At 41.0% G+C, this 26,362-nt stretch overlaps 1 protein-coding gene across 2 annotated transcripts; it reads right to left on the bottom strand.

The window, feature by feature from the left end:
* Window positions 1-1,105: 1,105 nt before the first annotated feature.
* tyk2 (tyrosine kinase 2) lies at window positions 1,106-26,362 on the bottom strand. 2 transcript variants are annotated; one of them, XM_053492175.1, is made up of 24 exons: window positions 26,210-26,362; window positions 12,558-12,760; window positions 12,345-12,468; window positions 12,118-12,250; window positions 11,853-12,016; window positions 11,298-11,676; window positions 11,034-11,219; window positions 10,268-10,425; window positions 10,059-10,176; window positions 8,178-8,361; window positions 7,294-7,412; window positions 7,018-7,185; window positions 6,827-6,914; window positions 6,480-6,607; window positions 6,228-6,363; window positions 4,929-5,080; window positions 4,696-4,846; window positions 4,498-4,592; window positions 4,130-4,322; window positions 3,881-3,999; window positions 3,613-3,785; window positions 2,409-2,526; window positions 2,135-2,245; window positions 1,106-2,046 (listed from the first exon to the last, which is right to left on the bottom strand). In XM_053492175.1, exons 2-24 carry the CDS (start codon window positions 12,739-12,741, stop codon window positions 1,906-1,908), a joined length of 3,522 nt encoding a protein of 1,173 aa, XP_053348150.1. In that variant the 5' UTR covers window positions 12,742-12,760; window positions 26,210-26,362; the 3' UTR covers window positions 1,106-1,905. The 2 variants fall into 2 exon arrangements, with proteins under 2 accessions (XP_053348150.1, XP_053348148.1); XM_053492173.1 differs by having other exon boundaries at window positions 26,206-26,349.

Genomic DNA, 26,362 nt, shown 5'->3' with positions numbered 1-26,362 from the left:
GTCTTGCACCGCAGTATCTGAGTGAACTGCTAGTGTCTTATGATCCGCCACGCCTACTTTGATCAAAGGATGCAGGCTGCTTGTCAGTACCAATTTTTGTAAAACTACCGCTGGGGGCAGAGCTTTTTTTTACAAAGCCTCAAAGTTATGGAATAGTCTTCCAAATATTGTTCGGGACTGGTATGTTTAGATGCTGTCTTCCCCACTCTCACTGATCACTCAAGTTTGCTGACAGTGCAGTGATTGGTGGCTTTACATCTCAGGGAGAGGTCTGTCTGGGGTGCGTGTGGTGACTGGGGATGGTTCTACTTTTCCACGAAGACGGTCCTGTCCTCAGCTGATGCAGACAGCTGTTCTCTGAGGACTTGTGACTTTAGTCGCTCGATAGTTCAGGACTGGAGTTTCCTACAGTATACCCGAGCCTCCAGTAACAAACTGGACTCCTGGTATACTAAGCTTCCATGCTCCTAACACACAGAATGACTGCAGATCAATCCCAGCTATCCGTTATTACCCAGATGAGGATGGGTTTCCTGTTGAGTCTGGTTTCTCTCAAAGTTTCTTCCTACTGCCATCTCAGGAAGTTTTTCCTTGCCACTGTTGCCGTCACCCATTCATACACATTTTTCACATTCCATACAAATGTACATAATTTTTATTTGATTGTGTAAAGCAGGTTTGTGACAATAAAAAGTGTTTAAACGCTACGTAAATAAAATTTAATTGAATATGCACCAGCTTCCACACCCCTGACTCTACCTCAATGAAACATATTGCAAAGACTCGTATTAAACAAGGCATCCCCTTTACCTCCCTGAGAACCTCATGGACTCTAATCTAATTTGAAAAATAATGTTTAGGAAAGGTTACCCACTTTCTTAACATTAAATGCTTGTTTTCTTCACGACTGTCAGGTTAGACTGACTTAGATTCCAGTAGCTAACGTAATTTACTCTACGGCAAGTCAATTCTAACTACTGGCAAAAACTGTAAACTTACAAAGACTGAACAATGTTTTTTTAGTTAAAACCACAGGACAAAAATCTATTCATTTTAGATAAATAATAAAAGTTTTTTTTTTTTTTAAATGAAAACAGGAGATCTTATCAGTTATAAACATTTATATATTTGTTTTTGAGTACATGTTTGGCTGGGCACTTTGACTTTTAACTAAGAAGGATAAGATGTTTGTTCATGAAATAATTTTAAAACAAAATGTACTGCATATCAATGATAATAACTATTGAAAAACATTGACTAATTTCAGTTCAATGTTAAAAAAAGTTTCCAATGGTTTGAAACACTGATTTTTATTAAAGCGATAATTGGTGTGTACGCCTGAGTCCTGTATTCATCCATCCATCCATCATTACATTCTCATTCAACAAAATGAATCTCTGAGCATTTTATATAACGCTGGAGTCCTTTGAGTATTATGGGTAAAATTATTCTTTTGATTAAAAATTGGCAAATAAATACAGTAAACAAATATTCAGGCAAAGTTCCTAAATAATAAGGTGCAAATTTGGCAAAACAGGGTCAACTATTAAGCCCTTTCAGAAGCAACTTTGGTTTACATTAGCCAGTCATTTCATTTAAAATAAAAAAGGGGGAGAAACAAAAACATATTAAAAACTAAAGAAAATAACAATATGTTTAAACTGTATATGCTTAAGGCAGAGCAGTGAAGTAATGAAATAAAATTGTAAAATACCAGCAAAACATCTATTTACAATACACACAGTCACACCAAGAAATAAAGTCTCATCACAGATATCGACAAAGAGCACTTGAGGAACAGAGTGGATCAATGTGTTACTAGAACAAAGAAGCAACTTCTGTTTTTATAACCAGTGGCATCACATCATCAGGAAGTAAGATATACTGTAAAGTGCGATATACTGTTCAGCGATTGTTAATCTGAGCAAGCCGCACTGCAGGTTCCTCGTATGTACGACGAATTTCCTCCAAAGACTCGGCCAGGAACTTAAATGTTGGACGATTTGCTGGTCTGAAGTCCCAGCACTGCTCCATCAGCATGTACACCTAATTTTAGGGAAAGAAACCGAATAAGTGCAGAGTTCAAAATGAAATGACAGAGAGCTGGTTTTGTGTTGGGAACATTTGACCCTACCTCATGTGGACAGTCCCGAGGACATGGCAGACGCCTGTGCTTCTCCAAAAGGTTAATCAATTTCATCACTGTCATCTGACCTTGTACCATCCCCATCATCTCCACATATTTCTACACCAAGCACATGAAATAGTGTACAGTTATTACACCATTCAATAGAAAGGATATCGCAATATAATATATAGAACAAAAGCTTTTTATTTATCCTTATTAATTATTATTATTATTATTATTATGCAACATGAAGAACCCGAGGTAGGGAATGGTTTCTCACCGCAGGTGGACTTTGACGATGGTCACAGCGTGTCAGAATCTCATACAGTGTCACTCCAAAAGACCAGACATCAGAGGAAAAGGAAAACTTGCTTTCTTTCAGACACTCGATGGCATACCTGAGAAATAAGCAGAAGTACAACAATAATGATGAATGTGGAGAATCTCAGTAACCAGTAGCATATCTCCATGGCATCCTAGATTCATTCTGCAAGTTAATTTAATCAGCGTTTCAGACAAGTCCCGGTTGAGACACTCAGCACTTTTAGGATTGGAAATTAAATCACTCCCTTTTCAGCTGTTGCTACTGATAACGGACTGAACGAAGGAATAACTGATTAAGACACTTACTTAGTCTCACACCCATTCTGTACAGCACTTAACCTGTACAGGGTCACAGGAATCCTGGAGCCTATACCAGGGGGCTTGGTGCACTCTGGTGTGCAATTTGGAAATGCCAGTAAGCCGATATGTCCTTGGACCGTGAGAGGAAACTGGAGAAACCGGAGGAAACCCACCAAGTATGGGGATAACATGCACACAGACACGGACAATCATTTTCGATCAATAATATATAAATAATTTTAAACTTTGAGCTGGTCAGCTCTCTGGTCTGTTTTTTACATTGGCTCATGCTTTCCAACATTACCCACAAAGCAATAAGCCGATATTTGATTCCCCTCATTCCACCCATGATCGATTTTTTTCAGCATCTCATGTAGGAGAAACTACTACATGAGATGCGGCGGAAAAAACAAAATACATAAACAGTCTATACACAGTCTCCGGATAATAAATTTACCTCATCAGGCTGAAAATTGTATATCAAGTGTTAAAATCACCTTGTGATGGGAGCAGCATTGGGGCTTGAACTCACATCCTATTAATCAGCAGCCCAATGCATTAAACACTGGGCTACAACTGCAGTAATTTGCATGCTGGTTCCTCATCCATAAGGTGTGCTATTCAAAAAAATAGCAGCAGCACTTGATCAAGCAAAACCACAGACATCCCTCTGCTGGTGTGTAAAGCCTCAACATTTTAGTGGTCATCTTCTCATCTCTACACTCAAATCTTCATCGTTCAGGTGAACTCCGCCATCAGTCCCAGCACATATTAGATCATCAACTCAGCACAACTGTGTCCTACAGTTTTATTACTCCACATTTATTTTGGTGTTTTCCTTCAAGAACTCTAACACTAACCAGAAGACAGGGCTGTCTCCATCCTCTCGAACCCTGTAATACACCTCGCCCTCAGGAATGTACTTTGTCAAGCCGAAGTCACCGATCTTCACCACTCCCTCGTTCTCTACCAGAACGTTACGAGCAGCCAGGTCCCGATGGATGTATCGTTTCGAGTGCAGGTAATCCATTCCCTGTGGAGAAACAAGCACCATTCTTAAAGTTCATGAATGTATAATGTAGGAAGCAAAAATTGTTTTTTATTAGTATTGTTTTTTTTTTTTTGTACCTGGCAGATTTGTTGGGCGAAGAGCAGATTCTGTGTGAATCCCAGACGGTGTTTGGGCAGGTACTCCCGAAGGCTTCCCAGTGGAAGGTACTCCATGATTAGCTGGACCACCTGGCCACCTGAAATATCATGCCCGCTCAAGATTATAACAAAAGCACATCTGAAGGGGAGTTTTATCTCCATTCTTCACAGAACAATAGTATGAATAGTATCATGTGACAAGTACAGACCATCTGCTGAATCACTCACCCAGTTCAGTGCAACAGCCTTTGTACTTAACAATGTTTTTATGGTAGAGTGATTTTAGGATTTCAATCTCCTTCATCCAAGAGTCATGGAGGTGATTGCCTCCGTCCTGCTTGAGGGTCTTCACTGCCACATACTCTCCAGTGCCATCGTTGGCAGGGTCGTATACGTACAGCATCACTTTCCCAAAATGCCCCTGAGGAAAGAGATGGGGTACTTAACATGTTTAAAAAGTCAAGAAAATCAGCACAGCACACAGGTTGGAATCTGGACACCTGAGCGGCAAAAAAAAAAAAAAAAACCCAGACGAACTATGATCTTTATAGCAAACCCATGATCTTTAACACAATTTTGGGCAGGAGCAAACTAACCTCTCCCAAGTCTCGGATCTTCTTCAGGTGCCGCTTAAGGAAGATGCTAGGATCTCTATCTGGAAGCGCCTCGCAGTCAGAAGAAATGTCCGGGTCTGTTATTAATTAGCGAAACCGGTACAGAATGTGAGAATGGACTAAAGTCAGTCACACAGGGACATAAGGATGGGCATAGAGAAAAGAGAGAAAAAACCCAACTCTTTATCTGTATTTCTGTCAGCTCCCGGAGAATGGTCCTGAACGAGGGCCTGGCTGCGGGGTCGTAGGTCAGACACATGCTGATGAAGCTGGCCAGCTCCTGAGAAGACGGAACCGCCAGGCGACTCTGGGTCTCGTAGAAACGCTCTTTCTGTCATTACAGGATGGTTCATGATCAGCAATGTTTTCTTTTACTGTTACATAAAATCAGGTAAGCTAGGCCGATGACGTACCTCCGGCAAAGTGCTGCCGCTCATTGCCAGATCTCCGTTGTTGCAGATTTCCAGCAGCGTGGCTCCAAAGCTCCACTTATCTGCAGCGCTGCCTATGACAGAGTCACACAGCACACACTCCGGAGCGATCCATGGAATGCGCTCCACTCGTTCTACAAGTGAGAAATAATAACAATCATAGAACAGGCGTTCTGTGCTGCATCACTTTCACTGCGACCTTATTAAAGGTAAAAACACAGGAGGAAGTGAACACAACCACCAGGAAGTGGTTAGCATTAGGCTTCCTGTTCCACCACTGAATATAGACAATAACTTAGATGAAATCTGCCTTCGAGAGACAGAGTGTTCAGACACAACTTACGTGCGTCACAGAGCTAACTCAAACTTGCCTGGGGAGGAGGAGAGGTTTCACACTCGACCAGATTAATGTTCTGCTCTGAGTCTCGAATTAGAGGTCTGACACTTGGTTAGTTTTTATTTATACTAGTGTAAATAAACTGGAGACTGCAGTGTCATGTAACAGCGTTGTATTTACAGCGTTATGTCTCTAACGTGCAAACCACAGGTGACTGAGGTGATAGTGAAATGTCATGAGGACTAAACCAGAGTCAAAAAGGAAACACAGACTCATAAAGGTTCACATCAGATTTGAGCTATCAGTCACGAGAAGGCTGTCGGTTCAATGCAATTTCTGGTTCACTTCAATAGCCGTAAAGTTTGTTGTCTAATCTGTATCGAGCCGCTATATTACTTACTAGTTTTAAAAACCACTAAAATCATGTATTAAACATTGAAATGCTGTGCAACTTGTGGAGTTTAGTGTTTAAATGTCACGTCTGACTTCATGGCACTTAGATAGTAACCTAGTAACCCAGTGTAAGTATCTATCCAGTGACGGATAAGAGCATCTGTCAAATGCCTAAATGTAAAATGTAAATGGCTCAATCATTTTTCTGCCTAATCTGTTGAACCACACTCCAGTCCGTAACCGAAAAAAACACAAAAATTTTGCTGAAATGTGATGTTGCATGGTTGTTAAACATCTCCATCTCCCGCACTGCTACAGCCTTTTTAACCTTTTTCTTCACGAGGGCCGTTGCTGCAGTAGGGTTACATGCATCTGTTTAATGACAACGCAACATTTTTACTTCATAATTTGTATTAATAATTTTTTTATGAATTAATTTTGGGATTGTGGGATAAATCAACTGGTCGCTCAGTCCTGGGTTCTGGTTAAACGGACATTCTCTGGTAGCACTACAGTGTTCATGATATCAGCAGCAGTGTGAGCTCCTGTACCTCCACGTGAGAGTGCAGTTAGCGCTATGCCCGGGTCACTCAGCTTCACAAACGGAAACGTGCCCTCCTCCAGTCCCTTACGAGCGACCAGAATGTTCTTCGCACACACATTCCCATGAACCAGGCGTTTCGTTTCCTAAAAGCAAAAATGTTGCTTAATTTTTAAAAAACAAATGTCCTATACATTATGGTTTGGAGATTATCTAAAGCTTTTATACTTATGTTTATAAATTCAACATTTAAATAACTTACAAGATAACAGAGGGCGCTGGCCAGCTGTTTCGCCACCGTGAACTTCCACTGAGGGGTTACACGAGCCTTCTCTTTGTGCAGGAAGACATCTAAAGGGCCAAACTCGACAAACTCTTCCACCATTATGTCTGTCCAAAAACAACAACATGTGTAAATAAACTGAAATCAATTCTGTCTCACTGGTTTAAACAAATTTCATGTAATAATATACATTTATAATACTGAAGATGTAAGTAACTGAAAGGCTGAGCTGTGTTAGAGAACTGTGAGAAACCAGCAGGTGCACAGATCTTTGGTTACACTCTTGATAGCAAAAGAGGAAATCCCAAAAAAAACACAAGACTCACTCTCAGATCCTTTGACTGAAACACCATGCACAAAAACCAGGTGAGAGTGAGAAACCTGACTCATAAGGCTCGCAGTCTCAAAGAATGCCTGCACAACACAAATCAGAAGGACGAGTGATGATCATTACACTGTATCATGTAAGAGATTGGGTTAAATAACCACACATTCCTGATGAATCAGCGTCTCTCACCAGCGCAATGTCCTTGTGGCTCTGATCCAGGATCTTCAGAACCACACGAATGCCTTTTCCATTGGTGAGATTGTTGTTCCATTCATCTTCATCGTCTTCCACTCCGCTGCGCACCATCAAGCGACCCGAATAGATGTTGGTCCTGGTGCCACGGCCCAGGTGCTGCTCCTGCAAAGTCCAATCAGAGACCCGATAAACGATGACATACAAGATAATGTGGGATGATATCAGACGAAGTAACAACTGCACCTAAACCGACGTTGAGCTGAAACTAACCTGTATAATCTCCTTGTCTTTAATCTGATGGAATCTCAGCTGGCACAGGTTGAGGGTTTCAGAAAGAGGCTTGGGATTGCCGTTGGTGCCCTGCCTCATTACCAGGAGGTTTGACAGTTCTGTAAACATGCAAGGATGAGTGAGGTCATGAAGAAACAGTGTGATTGCTCTTAAGTAGATGTCTGAAATATTCTTCAGTTAGAAATGTCTGGGTCCTACTATAGTAAAAAAAACACACACACACACACACACACACACACACACACACACACACAAACACACGGTGATACTCTGGTCTGATGCACAGGGATATTGACGCCCAACCAAGAATATTTTGACTCATTAAAAATGCATTGTAATATACCTCGCTTCTAATTTGGCTCAGGGTCAGGGGTGGAAAGCCTGGATGGGGGAGCAGGGGGGCAGAAAAAATCGCCAGACAGAGCTAGAAAAAGCCTCTCTAATTACGTATAACTGCCCTCAGGGTTTGACTACTGCCTGGTTATGACCATGTGTAAAGAACTCAACAAGCTTGTTTCTATTCACAGTACAGCTACAGTTTGTAAGATGAGCTGTTTATATGAGTGCACTTTCTGCACACAGGATGGTATCCAGCATCATCAGCAAAGTAACGCTGCTTATTCAGCACTAACGTGGATAATCTACTGATCTGATTTAATAAACTAAACATCCTGTCATCAGGCAATGCAATATCAAGAGGCAGAAGACAACCAACACAACAAGGAAACACAGTGTCTTTCACACACACACATACAACTGTCTCAATGTCTCAAATATGTGCACATGCAAACCTCACACACGCACACTGACTCCCATCCAATCACAATGCAACCGTCATGCAAGTCACCAGCACCCCCTCTCACCTGCATGTCTGGGCAGGCAGCACTTCTTTACGGTGAAGCAGTCTTGACCAGACTTTAGCACGAAGGTCTTCAGGCTCTCTGTGAGCTCCTTGACGTTGGAGAACTCTCGCTCCCAGCCCTCCAGCATGAACACCGAGCCCTTCTGCATGATCCTGAACTGCTTATGCGTGTGATTCTGTCCATCCTGTAGAAACACATGTTCATGCCAAGTGTCACAAGCCAGAGCCCTATACTGTACACATCGCAGGGTGTTTCAGTACAATGTGTGCTTGTATTATTCGGTGCAAGAGGTACAGTTCGGTGTACCTTCCTCTAGACTTCCGTTGTGATCCAAGTGAATACAGCTGGGCTTCATCTCACTTTACAGAGTGAATGGCTTAAATGCTCTGGTTTTAAGGGCTACCTGCTCTGACAAACAGTGCCATGTTTGTATACCTGAGAGAGTTTAGTTTCTAATGTTTTTGCTTGTTCTTACTCTTAGTAGGTTAGATCTCTGAGATGTAAAATTAATAGAAATATCAAATAAATAAAAATGTTATGTTATATAAGGTATAAGGTCATATGAGTTTATTTTTTTGTTGTATGTAGTAGAACAGTTTTGCATACCTTCTTCTTTTTCCCTGTCTTTCGGCTGTTCCCTTTAAGGAGTCGCCACAGCAAATCTAACCCTATCCTCTGCATCTTCTTCTCTCACACCAACTAACTTCATGTCCTCTCTCACTGCATACATAAATCTCCTCTTTGGTCTTCCTCTAGACTTCCTGACTGGCAGTTCCAACCTCAGCATCCTTTTCCTGATATGCTCACAATCTCTCCTCTGAACATGTCCAAACCACCTCAATTTGGCCTCTCTGACTTTACCTCCAAAGCATCTAACATGGGTTGTCCCTCTTGTGAACTCATTCTTGATCCTATCCATCCTTGTCACTCCATAAGAGAACCTCAACATCTTCATCTCTGCTATCTCTAACTCTGCCTCCTGTCTTTTCTTCAGTGCCACTGTCTCTAAGCTGTAAAGCATCGCCTTTCCTTTCATTCTCGCTGATACCTTTTTGTCACACAACACACCTGACACTTTTCTCCACCCATTCCAACCTGCCTGTACCCGCCTCTTCTCCTCCTTTCCACACTCCCAGTTGCTCTGGACCGTTGACCCTAAGTACTTAAAGACCTGCACCCTCTTTACCTTTTCTCCCTGTAGCCTCACCATTCCACTTAGGTTTCTCTCATTCACACACATGTATTCATACCATTACAGCCATAATAAACCGTCCCATCCTAGTTTTCTGTAGTTCGGGATGAAAAGCCAGTTTGGGGATTGATATAGACTCAAAGCTAGCTAGAAGACCACAGGGGTTTGATTTCCAATATACAGATCTACAGGTTAGGGATTCTTACTGTTTCCCCTCAATCTTTCTGTCTGCTAATCAACTAAAAATCTGGGAGTTGCGTATTCTGTAAATTCTAAAATACATGATTTTTTACTTCTTGCAGTCACAAGTTATTCCTAAATGAAACAGTTTAACCTGACATTACATTTTAACCTGACTTTATCACGGAACAGGTCTGCTGATGCCGCATGGATCTAGCTAACGTCCATAATATAAAGCTAATGTCAGCTGATACTAGACACATTTTTTAGCTGTGCATTTCCAAGAGCAAACTCCAAATGCAACTTTCTCCAGCGAGTTCAGTGCACATCAGTAGCAGTACCTGTTTCACGCACTAACTTTGTACACATTGACGGCAAGGTGAACCCATTTTGGACCTCACCACCCTGAGGTCATGAAATGTGTACATTGCGCAGGTGAGATTCTCATGAAGGGAAAAATCCTTTAAACCCACTTTGTGTTTCTCAACAAAGAATGTACAAGTCCATACCTCAGCCCTACTCAGCACCGCTAATATGATCCGCCGGTAGTCCAGAACGCTCCAGCGCAGAAGGTATGCGCCGTCATCTACGTGTTCCTTCTTCAGCTTCTGCAGCACGAATTCATCGCTGAGAGAAAAGGTAAACATAGAAGACATCAACAGCGTATGGGAGACGTGTGGGCCTGGGCTACAGCGAGAAATATAAAACGGACACCTACAGTATTGGACCGTGAAGGCCGTTAGCCTCGCCCAGGACCACTCTGGGTGGTGCCACCTCATGGCAGAGGTAGTGATGAGCGTCTGCTGTCAGGCGGAAATACCCGTCGAGCAGTGACACCAGAGAGCGCGCCTCAAGAGTGGACTTCAGGCGCAAGTCCTGTAACATAACATGATTAGATACACAACAAACGTCATTTCACAAGAAAGCTGATTGCATCGCTTTTAAAGCGAAACAAGAAGTTTAAAGCAGAAGAGGAAGTCATGCAGGACATGCTGCCTCTATGATGTTTAAGATTCCGAATGTTTTCTTGAATTTTATACACTCACTCACTCATCATCTGTAATGCGTTATCCAGTGTACAGACTCACAGGGGGCCTAGAGCCTATTCCAGGAGACTTAGGGGCTGAGGCGGGGCTAATTTGGAAACGCCAATTTGACTAATCTGCATGTCTTTGGACTGTGGGAAGAAACTGAAGTACCTGGAGGGAATCCCACCAAGCAAACTAAAGAACAACTCGATACCCGAGGGGGGAACTGACCCCGACCCTGGAGGTGCAAGGCGACAGCGCTAACCACTACGCCACGATGCTGCCGAATTCTATTCAGTTTCATGAATTGGAATAATTGGAATAATTGGAATTGGAATTCCAATTGGAATAATTTCTCAGTCGTTTCTCAAAGATTTTCGAGACAATCTTACACGTTTCAGGCTTCAGCTTACGTCTCTTAACAGTACAGTACCAGATTAAGCTCCAGGCTCTCACCATTGCAAAGTTGTCTTGCCGGCTGATGCAGACGTTTACTCCTGTTATGGCGATATGTGAGATTTCAGGGAAGTCGCAGAACACATTCCAGCTTTCTTGCGTGTTAATCTCCTGATGAGTGACCTCATGCTTCTCTCGCTTCCTCTTAGTCAGGTAGTCATTTCCCATATAGTTATTATCCTGAGCCTGCAACATAAACCATGACTAGCCATAAATAATTACGGTCCACGCTCAAACAAAGGTCAAAAACAGAACAGTACCCACCCTGTGAGCCGGGACCTTCCTCCACTGGATGCCAGTGGTGCCAGAGATCATGACCTCGTGTGTGGGCTGAGTGCAGGTCATCTCCTCCAGGGGCTCACGTGCCCGCGAGGCGTTCAGATACGATCCGCTGCCGTCGCCGTCTGGTCTCAGGTCCAGGTGGAAGATGGAGAAGGTCTCTGTGCCAAAGCGCGGGGCCAGGCGCTCCAGCGTGGACAGATACTTATACATGACTTCCTGAGAGCCGAGCCTGCCCTGACCCACCGTGTGCTGCTGGAAGCTTCGCATGAAGTCAGCGAACACACGGCGGATTCGGAACTTGGTTAGAAAGTTGTCTCGTGCGATGTGGCGAGAGAACGAGCGCGGGATGCAGTGCAGGAAGCTGGAGATAATCAAACAGTGCGGTTTGTTGAGACGCATTTCCTTAACCAAACACTGAGGACATTTTCATATAGGTAAATTATAGGTTAATCATCTTATTCAGCATGAAATGACCTTTGGTCTCTCTCTCGTTACAAGGAATCCATCATGCACTGCAAAAATAAGCGAAGCTCACACCTGGTCTGTTTGGCCACTTCCTGTAGAGAGGTGTTAAGCTGGAGAGCTTTGTGAGATAAGTGCAGCACCGCCATGCCCAAGCTCTCGTTTTTAAAGCCACTGATCTCTGCCTCACCCGTCACGTCCTCCAGCGATGTCACATCGTTCACAAAATCACACTTTGCCTGTGCCAAGTTACATTAAAACACTTTAATATTTTAATACGTGTGTTAGGGTGGTGAGCCAACAAAACGTCAGGGCTGTCTCTCAGCCTGCAGAAGCTCACCTGAGCAAACAGGTACTCTAGAGATGTGATCTCCAGCAGGGGTGCGGCTCCATGCTCGCTCCCCGTCTGACTGGTGTAACGCGACACCATGGGCTCCTTCTCGTTCAGTCCGTGCCAGTTCCGAAAGTAGAACCTGCACATGTTACAACACATGCTGTCATCGCATGCATCATTCCAGCTCCTCACACACACACACACACACACAAAACTAAACGTCTCACACTTACCTCATGCGGAAATGAAGTATCAGGCTCGACTGTTTTTTGGGGTCGAACCTGTGGTTAGGGCTGTACCAGCAAGAGCACGACGGATCGTACAGCGCAAACAGAATGTGGCACACGGGCGTGATCCCTGCACATGACACCAAACACAACATAAATCTCTTACTGTCCTTTAACCTGAACACCACACACACACTCCTGTCTCGCCAGCACTCTTACCGACAGCTTCTGCTGCCCGGATCAGGAGCTCCTCCGCCGACACTTCTCCATCCTGGTGAGTCAGGTAACAGTCTCCAGCTTTGGTCCAAAACAGGTAGACATGAATCCCTGACTCCTGAGGTGCCTCGCATTGCTCCGTGGACGCCCTGTGCTTTGTACTCTTGAAACATCCACGTCTAGACATTCTCCATTCGGTTTCACACCTGACAACAACACATTCACAAGTTCAGGAGTTTATCCAGCCTAATGTCAGTTATTATCAAAACTGTTATGTGTCACATCAACTTCTGACTCAACAGTGTTACGTGGTGAGGGGTTAAAGAGCCACACCACAAGATGTAATAATATTCATAAGAGCAGTATGCAGGGATTCTCAAGTGATCAATAAAATAGGAGTTTATGAAAGTGCTTGTGACACACGCATGGGAGGACCCTCCCGTTTGGAGGCAGCGTCGGGTTATTACTCAGAGAACTAGAAAGAAAACCAAAGCAAACTGAACAGACCCATGTCGTTATAACATCCTCCTAAAACAGCGGAGCAACAAGTTTAATACTGAAATCCCCAAATCTGCAAATTATATAATGGATTACTGCACTTTTACAGATGGACCACACAGGCAAGTTCAACTTATTTATTTATTTACATTGTTAGCTAAGCAAGCGTCATGGTTTGGTTTGATTTCAGTGCGCGAGGTGAAAAAAGATGTGAAATTTCTTTCATTTGTTAATAAATTAACTTGTAAACATATAAACATGCAGTAACCCAGTGGTTCTCAAAGTGTGGGGAATACAGATATGACAGGTGGGGCGCAATGAACAGGAGGGAATTAGTGGAAAATAATAGGAAAGTACCTATTCTAACTCATGCTTTTCTTTATTGACAATAAAGATCAGACACTCGAAACTAAACAATCACATGCAAAGAAATGGATCATTAATACAAGTAAATTAAAATAACATCAGAAAAAAGTGGAACCATAAGGCAACAATAACGGTTTAACATCGGCATGTTAATTGCAGAGGAACAGTATATAAGGAAACATTCGGTATTATATATGTAATTTCATTTATTCCAATGTGTATGCTGATGTTTCTGTATTTTTGTTAAACATTAATATTTTATCAGGCAGCACCTGTCTGGCATTTCTAGTTCCCAGTTCGGCAACAAAGTTGCTTTTTGATCCTTCAGACGCTGTACAGAAGGAAAGATCAACATTGTTCTACGCTTTTTTAGACCATTTAGGGGGGCATTTTAGACCATAACACAGTAGCGTACTGTATGTAGTGAGCATAATAACATCAATGGATACATTTGTTACATGGACCACAAAAAAGCAGGTGATTTAGCACTATCAGCCTAATCAACCAAAAAGCCAGCCGAAAGGAAAACATGATGAAGCCTATATGTTGCGCTTGGACTCATGGTGGGGATGGTGGAGGCAGAGGAGAGACCTGTGTGTGTTTTGTGTCTTAAACCGCTGGCAGCAGACAGCATGAGACAAAGTGGAAAGACACTTAAAGACAACACACCCCAGTCACGTTAATAAGCCACATTGATGATTTGTAATGATTACTCCTGGTGACGGCGCTGTAACATGTTTTTGAACAACTCAGTGAACGCTTCTTTCTCGACTGAGTAAAAGCGCAGCGTGAAGTCAACGCATCATATCGACACAGCCGCTCACCGCATCGGACCGTTAAACAAGATATACTATATACAGTATACAACTATTCACTTCAGAATCAACACACACACACACACACACACACACACACACAATTCCAGTCACAGGCTGGTTAAATAGTGCATCTTTATTATAAACATAGAAAATCTATTTTAAAATCATGATTTTAGAGTCAGTGGCAATCACAAAAGAGTCGTGAATTATTACTGAAACAATTTCCCACTGTCTCCAGTTAAAACCCCTAAAGACTTCTCATCTATTTTTAGTGTTTTGTGTATTAAACTTGGCTGGTATTGCATTAAGTTTTGGTTTTGGTTTAGTAAAAGAGAGTCATTCTGAAGAGAAAGTCGTATTTTCCCCTTATGGGATAGAACGCAGTCTTTCCCAACAAAACAACAACTCATGACAAGCCTGAAAGGCACTTTTACTACTGACAGTAACTGGTGTAGATTTGTCCCCAGAATTAAAAGAGGAGCACTTACTTTAACACACACACACACACACATCAGATTTAATAGTGTATTATTCTCTAAACATTATTTTAAGAGGTATTTACTTTAAAACATCTGCCTCAACAGCTGTATTAAGGTAAAGTCCGCTGGGACGAACGGCGCACCGAGGGCTCGTGTGGTCGATTAGATCAGAGCTGCGGCCCAGCTCTAGTTGCTGATGAGAGCAGTAATGTTCCTCTGGAGGAGGAGGAGGAGAGTTTGTAAAGCAGCGCTGAAGCAGTGCCGCAGTGCTACAGATGATGGTATCGAATATGTATGTATATTTCTTGGAGGCTTTTTGGAAAAAAGCTTGTGGCGTCAAATTTCTCAGGCACTGAGGTCAGAAAACCAGTACCATGACTGCAACAGAAACACACGCTGGATGAAAGACGACACCGCGGCGCAGTCGTCTGTATCGCCAGTATTACCAATACACTGATTATTTAGACCTGGTTAGCTTTATTCAATAGTCATTTTGTTATTTCTTATTAATATGAGTCCATGCATTACTTATAGCACTTACAGTGGCTTGCAAAAGTATTCAGCTCCCTTGAACTTTTCCACATTTTGTCACATTACAGCCACAAACATGAATCAATTTAATTGGAATTCTACGTGAAAGACCAATACAAGGTGGTGTACACTTGAGAAGTGGAACGAAAATCATACATGATCCCAAACATTTTTTTTTACAAATAAATGACTGCAAAGTGGGGTGTGCGTAATTATTCAGCCCCCTTTGGTCTGAGTGCAGTCAGTTGCCCATAGACATTGCCTGATGAGTGCTAATGACTAAATAGAGTGCACCTGTGTGTAATCTAATGTCAGTACAAATACAGCTGCTCTGTGACGGCCTCAAAGGTTGTCTTAGAGAATATTGGGAGCAACAACACCATGAAGTCCAAAGAACACACCAGACAGGTCAGGGATAAAGTTATTGAGAAATTTAAAGCAGGCTTAGGCTACAAAAAAGATTTCCAAAGCCTTGAACATCTCATGGAGCACTGTTCAAGTGATCATTCAGAAATGGAAGAAGTATAACACAACTGTAAACCTACCAAGACAAGGCCGTCCACCTAAACTCACAGGCCGAACAAGGAGAGCGCTGATCAGAAATGCAGCCAAGAGGCCCATGGTGACTCTGGACGAGCTGCAGAGATCTACAGCTCAGGTGGGGGAATCTGTCCATAGGACAACTATTAGTCATGCACTGCACAAAGTTGGCCTTTATGGAAGAGTGGCAAGAAGAAAGCCATTGTTAACAGAAAACCATAAGAAGTCCCGTTTGCAGTTTGCCACAAGCCATGTGGGGGACACAGCAAAACATGTGGAAGAAGGTGCTCTGGTCAGATGAGACCAAAATGGAACTTTTTGGGCAAAATGCAAAACGCTATGTGTGGTGGAAAACTAACACTGCACATCACTCTGAACACACCATCCCCACTGTCAAATATGGTGGTGGCAGCATCATGCTCTGGGGGTGCTTCTCTTCAGCAGGGACAGGGAAGCTGGTCAGAGTTGATGGGAAGATGGATGGAGACAAATACAGGGCAATCTTGGAAGAAAACCTCTTGGAGTCTGCAAAAGACTTGAGACTGGGGTGGACATTCACCTTCCAGCAGGACAACAACCCTAAACATAAAGCCAGGGCAACAATGGAATGGTTTAAAACAAACTTTGTATTGGTCTTTCATGTGGAATTCCAATAAAATTGATTTATGTTTGTGGCTGTAATGTGCCAAAATGTGGAAAAGTTCAAGGGGGCCGAATACTTTTGCAAGCCACTGTATAGCCCTGCGTAGGGTCCCCCTGGAGCGCTGGAGACAAGGCGTTGCTGCATCTACAGTACACAGGGCAAGTGATAAAAAGTCCCTATTCTGGATGATGTGGAACCGGTAAGGAATCTGCCAAAGCTTTCAAGGCAGAACAGACGAGAGATCCAGACTCGCTGCTTTCAGTTTTGTCATTAATCACCTGCCCGAGGTGTGCTGAGACCTGGAGCTACGACATAACAAAGCAGGTATTACAGACACGCTCACCTGTAAAGAGATATTCATTACAGACAGGAAAGACGGAGGTGGTCTGGTGCCACCAGTCCACATCCCTGACTGAAGCAGATTAATGACATCCGCTTAGACATCTACATGAATGACAAGCTACTGACATCTACATTACAATCTACATTACTAGCCCTACTCAGGCAGGATTAAATCACATGTAGCGTGTGGTAAAGTATTATTTTACAGGAATTATTCTATGAGTTTATTTCTGTGCAGAAAATACTATTCTCCGTCCTCCTGTGTGAAAACTACAGACTTAATTATCAGCTGATCATTTTATTCCTGATTCATATGCCTGTGATTTTCCACACAGATAAAAAGAATAAACATGCTTGACTGCTGCTTCTAGATTAAACACTTCCTGTACAAAAAAACAACAACAATCTTATAGGGTGTTTTAAAGTAAACTGAGAGTAACACAGTCTTAGAATTTTGAATCTCCAGTGTTGAAGTAGTCCCAAATTTCTACACACTGCAAAATGCTGAAAGACTCACCCATCATGTAGTATGAAGATAGCAGAGTTGGAGACAGTTTCGGGACTGAGGAGACACTCTTCATCATGCATTTGCCCCAAACTAGGCAACAAGTCATCACACTCCCAATCCACCCGTACCCACCTTAACCTTTTATACATACAATATAACGGCAGACTCTGTCACTGTCTCTAAACTCTGGAGACACTCAGTCCAGAGGAGGAGACACTGGGAGGACAGCGATATCCGCTCCTTCCGCTTCAGCTGTAGAGCCATGATTAATGTAGGAGCACTAAGTACCTCTTATCCCTCCCCTGTGAGGGAGCTTGGCCAATCAGCTCTCTCTAGACCTCCGGCTGCAAGAGGTTACAGCATCACCGGGGACGGAACTCGCGATCTCCGGATGATCGGACGGATAGCACTTTACCACTGCGGAGGCCACTCGTGGGCCAGGATGACGATATTTCAAACTGATTAACTCCGTGTGTGTCCATGTGTTACTCTTAAGCGCCGTCTCTGTAGCTTTCACTCCACTTTGCTTCCACTTATCAGCATTTGGCAAACAAAATTGTTGTCCCCGGCTGTCAATGATTCATTTCCATCACGTACGTGTGTGTGCATGCTGGTCACACACCACCCTCTTCCTCTCATCTTCATTTTAATACCAAACCACCCTGACACTGCCACCTGCAGCGCACCTACATGCGGTACTAAGTGGATGGCGTTCTACTGGGTTCAAAGTCTCAGCGCCGCCTGACTCAGAGCTCTACACACCAAAGACCACTGTCGTGTATCTCAGCTGATTAGCCGATGCTTACTTGCTAGCATGAATGCAGTGTGTGACACACAGTGATTTTGTAAGACCAGTTTCCCTGTCGGGATTTTAGAAGAATATAAAACAGATCTCTGCTTCCACTGCTGTGAGACTCCAACCAAAGAAAAAAAAAAAAGATGCAGAACGCATCTGCTAACTAAACCCACATCACACTACCATGGAATCAGCATTACACACAACTGTAAGTATGAGACCAGTAGGAGATAAAAGAGGGAAACACACACACTCACAGGGGAGAGAGCGATAAAAAATGAGCGCTAGCAAGTTGGTTAATCAAATCATGCACAAGTAACAACAAACCACCTCACAGTGTTGCTACACAGTTACCAGTTACTAGGTATGCTGGTAATGCTGAGGCTGGCCACCATCACTGTGTTTACTGATGAGACCAAACAATAACCCAATTACAACTCTGACCCCCGACTCCAACAATAAACCCAGCTTCAATTACACCAACCCAGTTTTAGCTACAAATCTAACCCGAACACTAACCACAACCCTAAGACGCAACACAACACCAACAATAACCCCAACTCCAAACCCCAATACTAAACACAACTTTAGCAACAAAGCTAACCCCAACTCCAACACTTACCTCAACTACAGCTACAACTATAAAGGGCAATTTCTGATATGTGACTAGAAATTAACACTGTACAAACCATCTCAACCCCGACTCAAGAATTTGAAAACTACAATATGACATGGCGGCTGACAACATGAACAGTAAACACAGAAATACCTCTTACATTTAAACAAACACAATATTTAATATAGTGGTTATGGTTCCGACTACGTGCAATACTGTATATTTAATATTAATGACTAAAATAAAAACTCTATATACACAAACTATAACACCAGATACTATTGTAAAAAATATTTTTTTTTTTCTTTGACGTGTATACTGAATAGAAAACTACTGAAACATGCTATTTATTAACTTATGCTCTATCAGCCTTCACATATTACATTTTCTGCTTACATTAAATATTACATATGTGTCTTTGCGCTGACCATCAGTAGTACTGGGCAATACGGCCCTAATAATATACATAAGGCTTCTGTAAAATGGTATTTTTATAGCTGACAGGAAGCCAAAGATCTGATAATTAAATATGAACCTTAAAAAAAATGCACCATTGTTTTGCACAACAATACAAAATTGTTTTGTTTACATATTTTAAAAATCATTACAGTTCTTTTTGCTATTGTTAAAAATTTGTTTATTTCACTGATCCTCTGGTGGAAAAAAAAACTAAATTACTCGTAAATGAAATAAAGGTGGTTGGTTTTCACACCTAAACATGACGATACTGCGCGTTATAAACATGTCTTTAAGTGTGAGATCACATTTTCATACTCACGTAGTCTACAACATCCTCATGAGTTAGTTTTTAATATTTTCCACACTACTTTTCTTTCATTGCCTCATGGAGAGATCACTATCTGCGTCATTAATTCCTGCGTTCATGCGCTGTGTATCTTACAGGTACATGTACAGGGTCTCGGACAGATACAAACATGTCTAATTAGTTATGTGAGTCATGATTTTGTGTGTTTCTTTTTTTCAAATTACTATTGTGAAAATACACTGGGTACTCTGATCAGCCAGAACATTAATCTGTTTACTGTCGTGTTGGTCCACCTCGTACCTGTAACACTGTCCTGACCTGTCTACCAGGGTCTCAGACTCATTGTCATGTTTCAAAATCCTTCCTGTACAGGGTGTGTTAGGGCATATTATCCTGATAAAATCAGGGAACACCGTCTCCATGAAGGTCCGTAACAGTGTTTAGGCAGGTGGTACGTGTCAGAGTAACATTCACATGAAGGGCAGGATCTGTTCCCCAGCAGAAAATCACACCGCCTCCACCGACTTTGTCCTTCTTTTCTCCAGTGTTCTCGATTCCACCTCCAACTTGTGCTACAGGAGCCCTGCCGTGTGATCAGACCAAAAGGACTAGCTTTCACTTCCCACACACATCTATGACCCCTGGGAGCCTGCGCGCCCTGTCACTGGTTCACCACCGGTCCGGTTGTCCTTCCTTAAAGCACTTTACCAGGAACACCTGGCCTTTGTTAAAGTCACTCAGATCCTCACACTCACTCACTTTTCTTGCTTCTGAAATGTTTACTTTGAGAACTGACTGTTCACCTGCTGCCTAATGTATCCCACTCCCTGATGGTGTTAATAAAGGGCGATAGCGTTATGATTAATCACTGTATTCATTGATAATAAAACGCAGACTATATGAGTGTAAGAGTAAAGAGTTGAAAATGGAGGTATGGCTTGTTGTTAGATTGTCAGGCACAGCAGCAGGAAAGTAGCTTAACTCAATATTATAGAGGATGATAATAATCTTGGAACTAATGTTCAACTTCCTCCTACATTTCTATAACATGGACTTCAGTGATCTAAAAACAAACATCTCAACACAATCCAGGCTGCAACACTAACAATACACTAATGATATTGCTATGCTAATGGTACCCTAATGATACATTAACAATACATAAATAATATATAACAGTACAGTAACAATTAATGCTACAGTAACAATAGAGAAACTATGTACTGTCGAACCAGTGACCATACATTAACACTAAAGTACTGATACACTTACACTACATTAACACTACTGTAATGCTACAGTAACGATACAGTAACAATAGAGTAATGATATATTAATGCTCGAGTAATGCTACAGTAACAATATAGTAACGCTACGTTAATGATACAACTCTATCGTAATGATTAGGGGTGTAACGATATAGCACAGTACGATATTTCGCGATGCAAAAATGTTACAATATATATCATAGAGTGTTGGCGATACATTTACGATATGACGGCAGTTTAATCCTATTGGTTGAGCTGCCGACGTGACTTACGCTGCAACAGCGTTATGTGTGCTTTCATCGCAGTAGCAGAAATCGCTTGAACATTAGTAGGGCAACATGAGTTCGGCTGAAAGTGAAATTGAAGATGCCCCGTCTTCTTATAAGTCCATTGTCTGGCAGCATTTTGGTTTTCCAGTCACGCAACAGGAGTGACAGAAAGACATTCAGTTGTTATTTTGAATGCAGAAGGATTTTTTTTTTTTTTATTAAACCTTAAAATGTGTACTACAAAGTTATTAAAATTTGTTAATGTTTTTAAAATAAATCTGTTATTTGATTTTTCAGTTTAATTTTTACATTTTGTTCAAAATATCGTGATACATATCGTATCATGAACCCAGTATCGAGATATGTACCGTATCGTGGCCTGGACATATCGTTACACCCCTAGTAATGATACAATAATTATATATTAAAACTATAGTAACAATACCTTAATTCTGTACATAGAATTAAGGTATTGTTACTATAGTTTTAATATATAAAGTTTAATATATAACTTAAAGACAGTACATAGTTTCTCTATTGTTACTGTAGCATTAATTGTTACTGTACTGTTATATATTATTTATGTATTGTTAATGTATCATTAGGGTACCATTAGCATAGCAATATCATTAGTGTATTGTTAGTGTTGCAGCCTGGATTGTGTTGAGATGTTTGTTTTTAGATCACTGAAGTCCATGTTATAGAAATGTAGGAGGAAGTTGAACATTAGTTCCAAGATTATTATCATCCTCTATTAGTGTAGTGTAGTGTTAGTGTAAAAATACACTAACACTACACTAACAATACACTAATGATACATCAGTTACACTATATTAACAAGCTATGAACCCTAAAGTAACTAAACATTACCACTACAGTAACACCACAGTAGCATTATATTAACTCTACAGTAACGCTACAGTAACACTACATAAATAACGCTATATTAATGATTTATTAACACTATAGTAACCCTACATCATTAACAGTAACACTACATCAGTAACAGTAATGCTACATCAGTAACTGTAATGCTACATCTGTAACAGTAACGCGACATCAGTAACAGTAACAGTAACACTACATCAGTAACAGTAACGCTACATCAGTAACAGTAACGCGACATCAGTAACAGTAACAGTAACACTACATCAGTAACAGTAACACTACATCATTAACAGTAACGCTACATCAGTAACAGTAACACTACATCAGTAAGAGTAACCATGCATCAGTAAGAGTAACACTAGATCAGTAACAGTAACCCTACATCAGTAACAGTAACCCTACATCAGTAACAGTAACGCTACACAAGTAACTGTAATGCTACATCAGTTACAGTAACACTGCATCAGTAACAGTAATGCTACATCAGTAACAGTAACACTACATCAGTAACAGTAACAGTAACCCCACATCAGTTACAGTAACGCTACATCAGTAACAGTAACCCTACATCAGTAAGAGTAACAGTAACGCTACATCAGTAACAGTAACACTACATCATTAACAGTAACGCTACATCAGTAACAGTAACACTACATCAGTAAGAGTAACCATGCATCAGTAAAAGTAACACTAGATCAGTAACAGTAACCCTACATCAGTAACAGTAACCCTACATCAGTAACAGTAACGCTACACAAGTAACTGTAATGCTACATCAGTTACAGTAACACTGCATCAGTAACAGTAACGCTACATCAGTAACAGTAACACTACATCAGTAACAGTAACAGTAACCCCACATCAGTAACAGTAACGCTACATCAGTAACAGTAACCCTACATCAGTAAGAGTAACAGTAACGCTACATCAGTAACAGTAATGCTACATCAGTAACAGTAACCCCACATCAGTAACAGTAACGCTACATCAGTAACAGTAACACTACATCAGTAAGAGTAACAGTAATGCTACATCAGTAACAGTAACTCTACATCAGTAACAGTAATACTACATCAGTAACAGTAACACTACAATCAGTAACAGTAACAGTAACCCTACATTAGTAACAGTAATGCTACATCAGTAACAGTAACAGTAATACTACATCAGTAACAGTAACACTTCATCAGTAACTTTAACTCTACATCAGTAACAGTAACTCTACATCAGTAACAGTAGCGCTACATTAGTAACAGTATTATTAACAGTAACTCTACATCAGTAACAGTAGCGCTACAGTAGTAACAGTAACTCAACATCAGTAACAGTAACCCTACATCAGTATTAGTAACGCTACATCAGTAACAGTAACTCTACATCAGTAACAGTAGCGCTACATTAGTAACAGTAACACTACATCAGTAAGAGTAACAGTAACGCTACATCAGTAACAGTAACTCTACATCAGTAACAGTAATACTACATCAGTAACAGTAACACTACAATCAGTAACAGTAACAGTAACCCTACATTAGTAACAGTAACTCTACATTAGTAACAGTAACTCTACATCAGTAACAGTAACTCTACATCAGTAACAGTAGCGCTACATTAGTGACAGTATCAGTAACAGTAACTCTACATCAGTAACAGTAGCCCTACATCAGTAACAGTAACAGTACATTAGTAACAGTAACTCTACATCAGTATCAGTAACTCTACATCAGTAACAGTAACAGTAACTCTACATCAGTAACAGTAGCGCTACATCAGTAACAGTAACACTACATTAGTAACAGTAACGCTACATCAGTATCAGGAACTCTACATCAGTATCAGGAACTCCACATCAGTATCAGTAACTCTACATCAGTATCAGTAACAGTAACTCTACATCAGTATCAGTAACAGTAACTCTATAACAGTAGTGCTACAGTAGTAACAGTAACTCTACATCAGTAACAGTAGCCCTACATCAGTAACAGTAACAGTACATTAGTAACAGTAACTCTACATCAGTATCAGTAACTCTACATCAGTAACAGTAACTCTACATTAGTAACAGTAGCGCTACATCAGTAACAGTAACACTACATTAGTAACAGTAACGCTACATCAGTATCAGGAACTCTACATCAGTATCAGGAACTCCACATCAGTATCAGTAACTCTACATCAGTATCAGTAACAGTAACTCTACATCAGTATCAGTAACAGTAACTCTATAACAGTAGTGCTACAGTAGTAACAGTAACTCTACATCAGTAACAGTAACCCTACATCAGTATCAGGAACTCTACATCAGTATCAGTAACAGTAGCGCTACATTAGTAACAGTATCAGTAACAGTAACACTACATCAGTTTCAGTAACAGTAACTCTAAATCAGTAACTGTACATCAGTAACAGTAGCGCTACATTAGTAACAGTATCAGTAACAGTAACTCTACATTAGTAACAGTATCAGTAACAGTAACTCTACATTAGTAACAGTATCAGTAATAGTAACTCTACATCAGTAACAGTAACTGTACATCAGTAACAGTAACTCTACATCAGTAACAGTAACAGTAACTCTACATCAGTAACAGTAACAGTAACGCTACATCAGTAACAGTAACCCTACATCAGTAAGAGTAATTCTACATCAGTAACAGTAACGCTACATCAGTAACAGTAACTCTACATCAGTAACAGTAGCGCTACATTAGTAACAGTAACTCTACATCAGTAACTCTACATCAGTAACAGTAACAGTAACTCTACATCAATAACAGTAACAGTAACTCTACATCAGTAACAGTAACTCTACATTAGTAACAGTAACAGTACATCTACATCAGTAACAGTAACAGTAACTCTACATCAGTAACAGTAACAGTAACTCTACATTAGTAACAGTATCAGTAACAGTAACTCTACATCAGTAACAGTAACAGTAACTCTACATTAGTAACAGTAACAGTAACTCTACATTAGTAACAGTAACAGTAACTCTACATCAGTAACAGTAACAGTAACTCTACATCAGTAACAGTAACAGTAACTCTACATCAGTAACAGTAACTCTACATCAGTAACAGTAACTCTACATTAGTAACAGTAACAGTAACTCTACATCAGTAACAGTAACTCTACATCAGTAACAGTAACAGTAACTCTACATCAGTAACAGTAACAGTACCTCTACATTAGTAACAGTAACTCTACATCAGTAACAGTAACAGTAACTCTACATCAGTAACAGTAACTCTACATCAGTAACAGTAACAGTAACTGTACATCAGTAACAGTAACTCTACATCAGTAACAGTAACTCTACATCAGTAACAGTAACAGTAACTCTACATCAGTAACAGTAACAGTAACTGTACATCAGTAACAGTAACTGTACATCAGTAACAGTAACTCTACATCAGTAACAGTAACAGTAACTCTACATCAGTAACAGTAACTGTACATCAGTAACAGTAACTCTACATCAGTAACAGTAACAGTAACTCTACATCAGTATCAGTAACAGTAACTCTACATCAGTAACAGTAACAGTAACTCTACATCAGTAACAGTAACTCTACATCAGTAACAGTAACAGTAACTGTACATCAGTAACAGTAACTCTACATCAGTAACAGTAACAGTAACTCTACATCAGTAACAGTAACTCTACATCAGTAACAGTAACTCTACATCAGTAACAGTAACAGTAACTCTACATCAGTAACAGTAACTCTACATCAGTAACAGTAACAGTAACTCTACATCAGTAACAGTAACAGTAACTCTACATCAGTAACAGTAACAGTAACTGTACATCAGTAACAGTAACTGTACATCAGTAACAGTAACTCTACATCAGTAACAGTAACTGTACATCAGTAACAGTAACTCTACATCAGTAACAGTAACAGTAACTCTACATCAGTAACAGTAACTCTACATCAGTAACAGTAACAGTAACTCTACATCAGTAACAGTAACAGTAACTCTACATCAGTAACAGTAACTGTACATCAGTAACAGTAACAGTAACTGTACATCAGTAACAGTAACAGTACCTCTACATCAGTAACAGTAACAGTAACTGTACATCAGTAACAGTAACTGTACATCAGTAACAGTAACAGTAACTCTACATCAGTAACAGTAACAGTACCTCTACATTAGTAACAGTATCAGTAACAGTAACTCTACATCAGTCAGGACGAGGCCACTTCCTGGTTCACGACAGGCTTTGATGAATAACACACTCTCGCTACGCGCAGTAAGAGGCAAACCCTAGAAAACACACACACACACACACACACACACGCAGTGACCTACCTACCCTGGAGGGGTCCTGTGAGGGAGCTGGGGCAGTTCTGGGGTGATTATCCGGGACTCCAGCTCACATCTCCTTCCTCACCCGCGGAATGTCTCGCGCTTCCTGTGAGCTGAACAAGAAACCGAGGGAGGGACCGAGCGAAGGGGCCAAAACTTC

Source organism: Clarias gariepinus, chromosome 3, assembly GCF_024256425.1.
Source record: "Clarias gariepinus isolate MV-2021 ecotype Netherlands chromosome 3, CGAR_prim_01v2, whole genome shotgun sequence".
Lineage (NCBI taxonomy): Eukaryota > Metazoa > Chordata > Actinopteri > Siluriformes > Clariidae > Clarias > Clarias gariepinus.
The sequence above is the reverse complement of the archived record's forward strand: the minus strand, read 5'-3'. Positions and strand labels throughout refer to the sequence as shown.

What these genes read in the sequence shown, in the direction of transcription:
- tyk2 (XM_053492175.1), bottom strand. Translation starts at nt 12,741, where the DNA reads ATGTCTAGACGTGGATGTTTCAAGAGTACAAAGCACAGGGCGTCCACG. An exon ending in TAGAGTACCTGTTTGCTCAG is followed by an intron (nt 12,017 to 12,117) that starts GTGAGCTTCTGC and finishes AACTTGGCACAG; the next exon opens with GCAAAGTGTGATTTTGTGAA. An exon ending in AAGACAAGGAGATTATACAG is followed by an intron (nt 7,186 to 7,293) that starts GTTAGTTTCAGC and finishes TGGACTTTGCAG; the next exon opens with GAGCAGCACCTGGGCCGTGG.